The sequence below is a fragment of the Coregonus lavaretus genome, assembly GCF_964263955.1.
Source record: "Coregonus lavaretus genome assembly, chromosome: 34".
NCBI lineage: Eukaryota > Metazoa > Chordata > Actinopteri > Salmoniformes > Salmonidae > Coregonus > Coregonus lavaretus.
In genome coordinates this window covers 23,341,945-23,355,771 of record NC_140021.1, presented here as the reverse complement: position 1 = coordinate 23,355,771, position 13,827 = coordinate 23,341,945, and the positions used below count along the sequence as shown (strand labels likewise).

At 42.4% G+C, this 13,827-nt stretch overlaps 1 protein-coding gene across 1 annotated transcript in view; it reads left to right on the top strand.

Moving 5' to 3' along the window:
* LOC311108905 (cadherin-18-like) overlaps nt 1–830 on the top strand; it is a gene marked incomplete at both ends in the record, with an annotated part of 152,120 nt that extends 151,290 nt beyond the window's left edge. Inside the window, one exon of the mRNA XM_084151696.1 lies at nt 301–830. Coding sequence (XP_084007822.1) covers nt 301–830 — 530 coding nt within the window. The remainder of the gene's footprint in view (nt 1–300) is intronic.
* Nucleotides 831–13,827: the final 12,997 nt, after the last annotated feature.

The window sequence follows — 13,827 nt, the reverse complement described above, 5'->3', positions numbered from 1 at the left end:
TTGTTGTAGTTGTTGACATGGCGTCTCTACCTGTTCATCACTCTCTGGTGTGGCATTGTTGTTTCCATTATTGTTGTTGTTGTTGACATGGTGTCTCTGCTTGTCACTCTTCTGCAGTGATCATGGCTCTGTTCATCACCATTTTGTTGTCGTTGTTATTGACATGATATCTCTGTTCATTTCTCTCTTCTTACAGCAATTGTGATTCTGTTCACAGTTTTTTTTGTTGGCATTGTTTCTATTATTGTTGTTGTTGATGATGTTGTTGTTGACACAGCATCTGTCCTTGTCTTCCTCCAGTGATCGTGGTTCTGTTCATCACCCTGCGGCGGAGCAAGAAGGAGCCCCTCATCATCTCAGAGGAGGACGTGCGTGAGAACGTGGTAACCTACGACGACGAGGGCGGCGGCGAAGAGGACACCGAGGCCTTCGACATTATTGCCCTGCGGAACCCCGCCGCCGCCGAAGAGCTCAAGTTCCGACGGGACGTCCGGCCACAGGCGGCCCGACAATGTGGCGGACCGGCACGGGGCTGCCACAGTCCCCCAGAGCTGGACCAGCTGAATGTGCAGAAGTTTATTAAACAGAGACTAGTGGAGGCAGACATGGACACTAGCGGGCCTCCCTATGACTCCCTCCAGACCTACGCATACGAGGGTCAAGGGTCGCCCACAGGCTCCATCAGCTCTCTGGACTCCCCGGGAACACACTCAGAACGGGATTATAACTATCTGGATGACTGGGGGCCCGAATTTCAGAAACTGGCAGAACTCTACGGGGAGGATATGGATGTGGCAGAGTTGGATGTTGCGGTGACAGCGGCGCCCTAGCCTTTCAACATCTGTCACAACGTCTGTTAAACCAAAACCTCTCTCTCTCTCAATCCTCCTCCTCGAATCGTTTTAAAACAATGAAACAGAAATGCTTTTGAACTCATTCCAGCTGATCTACTTTTACTGTTGAATAACTGACTGCCCCTTTTTTTCAGTTTTCCTTTTGGATCATGGGTCTAATATGCGGAAGAATTTAATCAGATTTCGTGGATGGAAAAATATGAAGGATTAACGGAAAATGGAAAATATTTTCCCTGGTGTATATTTTTTATTGCTCAATAAAGTCCTGAATTCCATATGAGTGGATATATGTGAAACGGAGTGTCAACTTTTTTTCTGAAGATCTACAGGGTAAGGGTTTGTTGGAACCAAATAAGGTTATTGAGAGTGACGCCATAGGGGAACCATTTTAGGGATAGTTCTTTGAAGAATGATACAAAAATCAAAAACCAGAAACCAGAATTAAATAGCCCTGCTGTAGGGTTTTAAGCCTTATTTGCATATTTCCCAGGGTGCCTTAAGAGTAAATTTTTGCGTTACCAGTACCACCCATACGTGTGTTTGCTAGTGCTAGAGACATGGTTGTTGCATTAATTCATGTTCAGTCCAGTGGCCCTCACCAAGTGAAATCCTAAATGGATATGTTGTCATTAAAATTAAATTCATAAAGACAATACACATTTTACAAGGCCTATTTTTACCCTAATATAGTGTCCTAAAACTCATGGTTTACGGGCCACATCAGGACTGCAAGTCACATTATGCTGGCTTGTAAAGTGATGAGTAATTCCTATTGGAGTGGGGATAGCCAACATTTGGAATTTTAATCGTCTGCTAAATGATGTAAATGTAATATAAACGCAACCTGCATTCAGAATGACTGCCAGCGTTGGGAAGACCAGGATGTGAGACTACCTTAAACATTTAAATTGGAACAACCATTTCAGTAATGGGTGCAATAAGTCCAAGTAACAGATTGGAATAGTTTACAAAAGTATGTTATTTATATTTGAGTACCACAATATTAATGAATCAATCAATGTAAAAGCATAGCTATTGAAACAAACAGTTCAAAAAATCTACCTGCAGTAGAGCATGCTCGGAAATATGATAATGATGGGGTTCTTTTACACCACTGAATGTTAATTTCACTCTTTAGAGTCTTAATTTAACTCTTGAATTTAGGGCTGACCCCAATTAGTCGACTGGTCAATTGTTTGGTCGACCTAATTTTTTTTAGTTGAGCAGTATCATATATTCAGTGGGGAGAACAAGTATTTGATACACTGCCGATTTTGTCTGTCATTTTTATCATAGGTACACTTCAACTGTGAGAGACGGAATCTAAAACAAAAATCCAGAAAATCACATTGTATGATTTTTAAGTAATTCATTTGCATTTTATTGCATGACATAAGTATTTGATACATCAGAAAAGCAGAACTTAATATTTGGTACAGAAACCTTTGTTTGCAATTACAGAGATCATATGTTTCCTGTAGGTCTTGACCAGGTTTGCACACACTGCAGCAGGGATTTTGGCCCACTCCTCCATACAGACCTTCTCCAGATCCTTCAGGTTTCGGGGCTGTTGCTGGGCAATACGGACTATCAGCTCCCTCCAAAGAAGTTCTATTAGGTTCAGGTCTGGAGACTGGCTAGGCCACTCCAGGACCTTGAGATGCTTCTTACGGAGCCACTCCTTAGTTGCCCTGGCTGTGTGTTTCAGGTCGTTGTCATGCTGGAAGACCCAGCCACGACCCATCTTCAATGCTCTTACTGAGGGAAGGAGGTTGTTGGCCAAGATCTCGCGATACATGGCCCCATCCATCCTCCCCTCAATACGGTGCAGTCGTCCTGTCCCCTTTGCAGGAAAGCATCTCCAAAGAATGATGTTTCCACCTCCATGCTTCATGGTTGGGATGGTGTTCTTGGGGTTATACTCATCCTTCTTCTTCCTCCAAACACGGCGAGTGGAGTTTAGACCAAAAAGCTCTATTTTTGTCTCATCAGACCACATGACCTTCTCCCATTCCTCCTCTGGATCATCCAGATGGTCATTGGCAAACTTCAGACGGGCCTGGACATGCGCTGGCTTGAGCAGGGGGACCTTGCGTGCATTGCAGGATTTTAATCCATGGCGGCGTAGTGTGTTACTAATGGTTTTCTTTGAGACTGTGGTCCCAGCACTCTTCAGGTCATTGACCAGGTCCTGCCGTGTAGTTCTGGGCTGATCCTTCACCTTCCTCATGATCATTGATGCCCCACGAGGTGAGATCTTGCATGGAGCCCCAGACCGAGGGTGATTGACCATCATCTTGAACTTCTTCCATTTTCTAATAATTGCGCCAACAGTTGTTGCCTTCTCACCAAGCTGCTTGCCTATTGTCCTGTAGCCCATCCCAGCCTTGTGCAGGTCTACAATTTTATCCCTGATGTCCTTACACAGCTCTCTGGTCTTGGCCATTGTGGAGAGGTTGGAGTCTGTTTGATTGAGTGTGTGGACAGGTGTCTTTTATACAGGTAACGAGTTCAAACAGGTGCAGTTAATACAGGTAATGAGTGGAGAACAGGAGGGCTTCTTAAAGAAAAACTAACAGGTCTGTGAGAGCCGGAATTCTTACTGGTTGGTAGGTGATTAAATACTTATGTCATGCAATAACATGCAAATGTATTACTTAAAAATCATACAATGTGATTTTCTGGATTCTTGTTTTAGATTCCGTCTCTCACAGTTGAAGTGTACCTATGATAAGAATTACAGACCTCTACATGCTTTGTAAGTAGGAAAACCTGCAAAATCGGCAGTGTATCAAATACTTTTTCTCCCCACTGTATGTATATATATATATATGCACCCATCTCAGTGAACCAATCCATTGCGGAGGCCTAGACTAAAAGTCAATTTATGCTTGATCCGAAAATGTGGTCAGGGGCTCCATATGGAGGGTGTGATGCATTTGCGGAGCCTCCAGAGGCATGCAGAGACCAAATCGAGCCCAGTAGCGCATCGCCATGGCCTCCCAAATGTTTTAACAATGCGGAGGGCTCTGTATAGCTCCGCATTGACATGATTGGTTGATGGTAGGTGGGGGTGTTACATCCTGTGTAAACACAAACTTACTTCCTTGACAACTTATTTCACATCAGCTCTGCACTGCTCCGCGAAGCGCAATAACTATGAATACCCTGACTTCTGCAGAGGCCGAATCACCATAAATGCTGCATGGCCAATGCAGACGTTGGATTGACCATGCAGCGCCCAGATGCACAATGCACTTCTCTCTCCAGAATGCGCTCTCTCCCGCCAATTTGTGCACATTCACTGTTTCATATCTTCATTGTGTGAATTGTTTGCGTTTGATTATACAGTGCACTCGGAAAGTATTTACATTTTACATTTACATTTTAGTCATTTAGCAGACGCTCTTATCCAGAGCGACTTACAGTTAGCACATACATTATTTTATCGAACCCACAACCCTGGCGTTGCAAACGCCATGCTCTACCAACTGAGCTACATCCCCTGCCGGCCATTCCCTCCCCTACCCTGGACGACGCTGGGCCAATTGTGCGCCGCCCCATGGGTCTCCCGGTTGCGGCCGGCTACGACAGAGCCTGGATTCGAACCAGGATCTCTAGTGGCACAGCTAGCACTGCGATGCAGTGCCTTAGACCACTGCGCCACTCGGGAGGTGTGGTCTTGGCCATAGACCCCTTGACTTTTTCCACATTTTATGTTACAACCTTATTCTAATATGGATTATATAAAAATTATTACTCATCAATCTACACACAATACCCCATAATGACAAAGTAAAAACAGGTTTTTAGAAATGTTTTTTTATTACATTTATTGAAGCTAAAAAACTGAAATACCTTATTTACATACAGTGGGGGAAAAAAGTATTTAGTCAGCCACCAATTGTGCAAGTTCTCCCACTTAAAAAGATGAGAGAGGCCTGTAATTTTCATCATAGGTACACGTCAACTATGATAGACAAATTGAGAATTTTTTTTCCTGAAAATCACATTGTAGGATTTTTTATGAATTTATTTGCAAATTATGGTGGAAAATAAGTATTTGGTCACCTACAAACAAGCAAGATTTCTGGCTCTCACAGACCTGTAACTTCTTCTTTTAGAGGCTCCTCTGTCCTCCACTCATTACCTGTATTAACTGCACCTGTTTGAACTCGTTATCAGTATAAAATACACCTGTCCACTCCAAACTCCACTATGGCCAAGACCAAAGAGCTGTCAAAGGACACCAGAAACAAAATTGTAGACCTGCATTAGGCTGGGAAGACTGAATCTGCAATAGGTAAGCAGCTTGGTTTGAAGAAATCAACAGTGGGAGCAATTTTTAGGAAATGGAAGACATACTAGACCACTGATAATCTCCCTCGATCTGGGGCTCCACGCAAGATCTCACCCCGTGGGGTCAAAATGATCACAAGAACGGTGAGTAAAAATCCCAGAACCACACGGGGGGACCTAGTGAATGACCTGCAGAGAGCTGGGACCAAAGTAACAAAGCCTACCATCAGTAACACACTACGCCGCCAGGGACTCAAATCCTGCAGTGCGAGACGTGTCCCCCTGCTTAAACCAGTACATGTCCAGGCCCGTCTGAAGTTTGCTAGAGTGCATTTGGATGATCCAGAAGAGGATTGGGAGAATGTCATATGGTCAGATGAAACCAAAATATAACTTTTTGGGAAAAACTCAACTCGTTGTGTTTGGAGGACAAAGAATGCTGAGTTGCATCCAAAGAACGCCATACCTACTGTGAAGCATGGGGGTGGAAACATCATGCTTTGGGGCTGTTTTTCTGCAAAGGGACCAGGACGACTGATCCGTGTAAAGGAAAGAATGAATGGGGCCATGTATCGTGAGATTTTGAGTGAAAACCTCCTTCCATCAGCAAGGGCATTGAAGATGAAACGTGGCTGGGTCTTTCAGCATGACAATGATCCCAAACACACCGCCCGGGCAACGAAGGAGTGGCTTCGTAAGAAGCATTTCAAGGTCCTGGAGTGGCCTAGCCAGTCTCCAGATCTCAACCCCATAGAAAATCTTTGGAGGGAGTTGAAAGTCCGTGTTGCCCAGCGACAGCCCCAAAACATCACTGCTCTAGAGGAGATCTGCATGGAGGAATGGGCCAAAATACCAGCAACAGTGTGTGAAAACCTTGTGAAGACTTACAGAAAACGTTTGACCTGTGTCATTGCCAACAAAGGGTATATAACAAAGTATTGAGAAACTTTTGTTATTGACCAAATACTTATTTTCCACCATAATTTGCAAATAAATTCATAAAAAATCCTACAATGTGATTTTCTGGATTTTTTTTCTTCTCATTTTGTCTCTCATAGTTGACGTGTACCTATGATGAAAATTACAGGCCTCTCTCATCTTTTTAAGTGGGAGAACTTGCACAATTGGTGGCTGACTAAATACTTTTTTCCCCACTGTAGCTATTCAGACCCTTTGCTATGAGACTCCAAATTGAGTTTAGGTGTATCCTGTTTCCATTGATTATCCTTGATGTTTCCACAACTTGATTCGAGTCCACCTGTGGTAAATTCAATTGATTTGACATGATTTGGAAAGGCACATACCTGTCTATATAAGGTCCTACAGTTGACAGTGTATGTCAGAGCAAAAACCAAGCCATGAGGTCGAATGGAATTGTCCTCCGAGACAGGACTGAGTCGAGGCAAAGATCTGGGGAAGGGTACAAAAAAATGTCTGCAGCATTGAAGGTCCCCAAGAACACAGTGGCCTCCATCATTCTTAAATGGAAGAAGTTTGGAACCACCAAGACTTTTCCTAGAGCTGGCCGCCCGGCCAAACTGAGCAATCGGGGGAGAAGGGCCTTGGTCAGGGAGGTGACCAAGAACCTGATGGTCACTCTGACAGAGCTCCAGAGTTCCTCTATTGAGATGGGAGAACCTTCCAGAAAGACAACCATCTCTGCAGCACTCCACCAATCAGGCCTTTATGGTAGAGTGGCCAGACGGAAGCCACTCCTCAGTAAAAGGCACATAAACAAGATTATCTGGTCTGATGAAACCAAGCTTGAACTCTTTGGCCTCAATGCCAAGTGACGCTCCCCATCCAACCGGACAGAGCTTGAGAGGATCTGCAGAGAAAAATGGGAGAAACTCCCGAAATACAGGTGTGAAAAGCTTGTAGCGTCATACCCAGTGAAAATAGACTCTCAGGCTTTCCCTCAACACATTGACCAAAGTGTAATTTTGTAATTTGGGTGAACTATTCCTTTAATCAATTTTACACCATAGACAGCAACCATGATTCTTCTTAAAAGGGAGATTGATTGCAAAACAGCTACTTAGATTTTCTTCCAGTATTTGTTCCAGTAGTACTTCATATAGCCTTCATAAAGCCTTCATAAACACTACATAAATGTTTTACAAATCATCTATAACCATATGTCATGCTTTATAAAAGGTAAAGAAAATGTGGCGTAACTGTGTAACATAACCACCAATGTCAAATGTGACATAACCCACTATGTCAAACATGACATACACCTGTGCTTTATAAATGGTGGCATAAGCACCACTTAAGATAGAGATATCGTTTTTTTTTGCATTGGATGCGTCTCAATGCATTGCATCCGCCTATTTAACACTTCCACATCTAGTGTGAAGGATGACAGAGCTAGAGCGGTGTTTGTCAGACCATGGCACATCCCAAAAATCGTTCTTCTCACAAAATCTTCTGTAGCGGTTTGGCCTACAAACTATACTTTTAAAAATATAAACGCAACAGTTACAGTTCATATAAGGAAATCAGTCAAATGAAATAAATTCATTACCAGTCAAATGAAATAAATTCATTAGGGCCTAATCTATAGATTTCACATGTCTGGGCAGGGGCGCATCCGTGCGTGGGCCTGGGAGGGCATAGGCTCAGACAATCAGAAAGAGTTTTTCCACACAAAAAGGTTTTGTTACAGACAGAAATACTCCTCAGTTTCATCAGCTGTCCGGGTGTCTGGTCTCAGACAATTCTGCAGGTGAAGAAGCAGGATGTGGAGGTCCTGGGCTGGCGTGGTTACACATTACATTTTACATTTTAGTCATTTAGCAGACGCTCTTATCCAGAGCGACTTACAGTTAGTGAATACATATTTATTTTATACTGGCCCCCCGTGGGAATAGAACCCACAACCCTGGCGTTGCAAACGCCATGCTCTATCAACTGAGCTACATCCCTGCCGGCCATTCCCTCCCCTACCCTGGACGACGCTGGGCCAATTGTGCGCCGCCCATGAGTCTCCCGGTCGCGGCCGGCTGCGACAGAGCCTGGATTCGAACCAGGATCTCTAGTGGCACAGTTAGCACTGCGATGCAGTGCCTTAGACCACTGCGCCACTCAGGAGACAACACATGGTATGCGGTTGTGAGGCTGGTTGGACGTACTGCCAAATTCTCTAAAACGACGTTGGAGGCAGCTTATGGTAGAGAATTTAACATTGAATTCTCTAGCAACAGCTCTGGTGGACATTCCTGCAGTCAGCATGCTTATTGTACGCTCCCTCAAAATGTGAGACCTCTGTGGCATTGTGTTGTGTGACAAAACTGCACATTTTATAGTGGACTTTTACTGTCCCCAGCACAAGGTGCAGCTGTGTAATGAGGGGGAGGGCCTTATAACCATCCCGGAAGTTTGAATAGCAATGGCCGAGGATTTTAGCAGCGCGAGTACAACAGTCGATATGTTGATAGAACTTCGGCAGCATAGTCCTCAAATTTGCTTTGTTAAAGTCCCCGGCCACAATAAATGCAGCCTCAGGATATGTGGTTTCCAGTTTGCATAAAGTCCAGTGAAGTTCTTTGAGGGCCGTCGTGGTATCGGCTTGATGGGGGATATACACGACCGTGACTATAACCGAAGAAAATTATCTTGGGAGATAATACGGTCTGCATTTTATTGTGAGGTACTCTAGGTCGGGTGAACAGAAGGACTTGAGTTCCTGTATGTTAATACAATTACAGCATGAGTCGTTAATCATGAAACACACACCTCCGCCCTTCTGCTTCCCGGAGAGATATTCATTATTGTCTGCGCAATGAACTGATAACCCATCTGGCTGGATCGATTTCGACAGAATATCCCCAGAGAGCCATGTTTCCGTGAAACAAAGTATGTTACAGGCCTTGATGTCTCTCTGGAAAGAAATCCTTGCCCGGAGCTCGTCGAGATTGTCAACCAGAGACTGAACATTAGTGAGTAGTATACTTGGAAGCGGTGGGTGGTGTGTGCGCCTCCTAAATCGAACCAGCAGGCCGGTCCGTGTGCCTCTCCTCCGCCGGCAATGTTTTGGGTCAGCCGCTGGAATCAGTTCAATTGCTCTGGGGAGAGCAAACAAAGGATCTGCTTCGGGAAAGTCGTATTCCTGGTCGTAATGCTGGTGAATTACCGCCGCTCTGATATCCAATAGTTTTTCTCGGCTGTATGTAATGATACAAAACACTTTCTGAGCTAATAATGTAAAAAATTATACATTAAAAAAGAAATACCGCAAAGTTTCCTAAGAGCTAGTCGCGAGGCCGCCATCCTCGTCGGCGCCAGGTAGAGCATATGCATCTTTGTTAATGTTTAGACAATTATTTTTCATATATCATGAATAGTTATTGTTATTGACACGTTTGTACTATTATGTGGGGGACTTTTATTTTGAAAATATCAGTACTTTGTTAGTGTTGCTGACGAGATGCTGATTATGTGATGAGTTTGCAAATCAAATGCCCACTTGTGCTGCAACTGGACAGCAAAAAACAAGTAAGTTAACATTTATTGTAATTTAAATTAGTTTGTAGTAGGCAAGTGATTACATACTTTAGCTACCTCAATCGTATTTCAAATAAATTTGGTGACTTCACAGCAATTGCTAGCTAGCTGAAATTTGGCTAACCAGCAGGCTCAGCTAAATAAATAAAAACCTCGATACAGCCACGTTTCATAGTCACGTCATGAAATGTGTAAATAAAATTATAATATAATAATACAAATAGAATAAATTGAGTTTCCCATCTTCCCATTTAGAGTTTCTAGCGCAGCACAGAAATGCCCTTATCCATTCCTAACAGACCTGCTAACTTTCTTTGTTGTTACTTTTAAGGTTGGAACCAACATGCAGTACCTCCAGCAGGAAGAGAGGCAAGAACCATTCGTCCGCCAGCTCAGGAACAAGCTACACTATTCACAGCCCTGTGATGTAATGTTCAATGTAATTGCATTCCTGGACTTCTTGAAACTTCATGTATTTGTATTGTTTTTAAAATGTACAAATAAAAGATAATGTTTGGTTTGAACATGTCTATGATGTTTATTAGTTTTAGCTGTTAGTGATAATTCCCTAAGTGTTAATACATTTGTGTTTACATCATTAAGCCTTTATCTATGTGTTATGAATGACCAAAGGTGTCTGACTTTATAATAAGTACAGTGTCATATGATATAAGGCATTTATGTTCACTACATCACCAAAAGTATGTGGAAACCTCTTCAAATTAGTGGATTTGGCTATGTCAGCCACACCCGTTGCTGACAGATGTATAAAATTGAGCACAATGCCATGCAATCTCCATAGACAACCATTGGCAGTAGAATGGTCGTACTGAAGAGCTCAGTGACTTTCAACGTGGCACCGTCATAGGATGCCACCTTCCCAATAAGTTAGTTCGTCAAATTTCTGCCCTGCTAGAGCTGCACAGGTCAACTGTAAGTGCTGTTATTGGGAAGCGGAAACGTCTAGGAGCAACAACGACTCAGCCGCTAAGTGTTAGGCCACACAAGCTCACAGAACAGGACCGCAGAGTGCTGAAGCGCAGAGTGTGTAAAAATCGCCTGTCCTCGGTTGCAACACTCACTACCAAGTTCCAAACTGCCTCTGGAAGCAATGTCAGCACAAGAACTGTTCGGCAGGAGCTTCATGAAATGGGTTTCCATGGCCGAGTAGCCGCACACAAGCCTAAGATCACCATGTGCAATGCCAAGCGTCGGCTGGAGCAGTGTAAAGCTTGCCGCCATTGAACTCTGGAGCAGTGAAAACGCCTTCTCTGGAGTGATGAATTATGCTTAACCATCTGGCAGTCCGATGGATGAATCTGGGTTTGGCGGATGCCAGGAGAACGCTACCTGCCCCAATACATAGTGCCAACTGTAAAGTTTGGTGTAGGAGGAATAATGGTTGGGGCTGTTTTTCATGGTTTGGGCTCCTTAGTTCCAGTGAAGGGAAATCTTAACTCTATAGCATAAAATGAAATTCTAGACGATTCTGTGATTCCAACTTTGGGGAAGGCCCTTTCCTGTTTCAACATGACAATGCCCCTGTGCACAAAGCGAGGTCCATAAAGAAATGGTTTGTCGAGATCAGTGTGGAAGAACTTGACTGGCCTGCACAGAGCCCTGACCTCAACCCCATCGAACACCTTTGGGATGAACTAGATCGCCGACTGCGAGCCAGGCCTAATCGCCCAACATCAGTGCTCGACCTCATTAATCCCGCAGCATTGTTCCAACATCTAGTGGAAAGACTTCCCAGAAGAGTGGAGGCTGTCATAGCAGCAAAGGGGGGACCAACTCCATATTGATGCCCATTATTTTAGAATGGGATTTTCGACGAGCAGGTGTCCACATACTTTTGGTCATGTCGTGTATGTGTTATAAATGAACAAATGTATTTTAGTTTATAGTAAGTACAGTGTCATATGATATAAGGCATTTATGTATGTGTAATGAATGACCAAAGGTGTCTGACTTTATAGTAAGTACAGCGTCATGCGATATAGAGACTTTATGGATGTATTATGAATGACCGAAGGTGTCTCACTTCAAACTAAGTGGTACAGGACACTACATAAATTGTCAATAAATAGGTTATTAACGTTCTGCTGATTTATGAATGTTCTCTCATGATCCACAGGTTACTGTAGGGTGTGAGAGGTATTTAAATGGGTTGATGGACCTGCAAAGCTTGCGTTTGTGTGTGTGTGTGTGTGTGTCAGAACCAAGATGATTTGGAGTTGTCCAACCTGAGACTACCGCTGGAGACCAGGGCTTGATTACAACCTGTTACAATGGTGCCAACATTTTGAGTGGGTAAATGTGTCAAATACTTTTATGGGCCCAGCATCGCGCTGTATGGCACATTTTTTGTTGTGTTTGTGTGCTGAAAAACATGGAATTTGGTTCCAGAAGAAAGGCACTTTCAATTTCTTTAGATTGGGAGATTTCATCAAGGTAAGTGTTTCTTGGTGTAACGTCGTCCCCAGGCTATTGCAAATGCAACGCATATAAGCCTGGGATATCAACCATTCAAATTTGGCCTCAGTGGGAGTGAACATAGAATTCTATAGGAGTGACCTTACGGAGTAAAGGATTTGTCATCGTCACTACTTAACACAGTCGAAAAGTCATAATTATGGCTAAACCATGCCCATTTCCACAATTTATCTTCTCAAAATTTGATTTGAACCCAACCCTAACTAATGAAGGCCTAGTTTGATGCATTGTTCCATCAGACCTCCCGCGCATTTGGGCGGAAGTGTCTGTGTAATGTGACTAATATGACATCACTTTAGAGCGTATGCCATCCTTCAGCACAACAAGTCACCCTTTATAAAGCACATGTTTATATCCTATTCGACACAGTGGGTCATGTCACACAGTTATGTCACATTTATGAACCCTTTATAAAGCATGACATACAGTTATAGATGCTTTTGTAAATGTATGAAAATGTGTGCACTCACTAACTGTAAGTCGCTCTGGATAAGAGCGTCTGCTAAATGACTAAAATGTAAATGTAAATTTGTAACACTTATGTAGTGACCTAGATTATGTAGTGAAGAAGGTGTGATTTCATTATTACTGAAACAGGATACAAGTGGAAAATATAAAGATCCATTAAAAAAATTGGAGGCCCCTAACACTTCAGTGTTGTGATGCAAAAATTATAGCAAAACGTATAGCGCATAGAAATAAAAAGGTATTGTCGGACATTATTCTTTCTAATCAGACAGGTTTTTTAACATGGACGATACATTGGAGATAATATAAAGCAAGGACTGGAAACAATAGAACACTATGAAAAATCTGGAAAACCAGGCCTGCTATTCATGGCTTACTTTGAAAAGGCTTTTGATAAAGTACAACTGGAGTTATTATATAAATGCCTTGAGCACTTCAATTTTGGAGAATCTCTTATAAAATGGTTTAAAATCATGTATAGTAACCCTAGGTGTAAAATAGTAAATAATGGCTATTTCTCCAAAAGTTTTAAACTGTTAAGAGGAGTGAAACAAGGTTGTCCACTATTGGCATATCTATTTATTATGGCCATCGAAATGTTAGCTATTAAAATCAGATCCAACAATAATATCAAGGGATTAGAAATCCAGGGCTTAAAAACAAAGGTGTCATTGTATGCTGATGATTCATGTTTTCTTTTAAATCCACAATTTGAATCCCTCCACAGCCTCATAGAGGATCTAGATACATTTTCTAATCTCTCTGGATTACAACCAAATTATGATACATGTACTATACTACGTATTGGATCACTAAAAATAAAAATTTTACATTACCGTGTAGTTTACCAATAAATCTGATGGTGATGTGGATATAATCGGAATACATATCCCAAAATAAATAAATGATCTCACTCAAATACATTTTAATAGAAAGTTAGCAAAAAATAGATAAGATCTTGCTACCATGGAAAGGTAAATGTCAATTTGTGGAAAAATCACCCTGATTAACTCTTGAGTATTATCCCAGTTTACCTATTAGCTTATGGTCTTGCCTACGCCTAGTGAACAGTTTTTTTTTAATTATATGAGGAAAGAATATTCCATTTTATTTGGAACGGCAAGCCAGACAAAATTAAACGGGCCTATTTATATAATTAATGTGAATTCGGAGGACAGAAATGATTAAATATTAAAGCATTAGA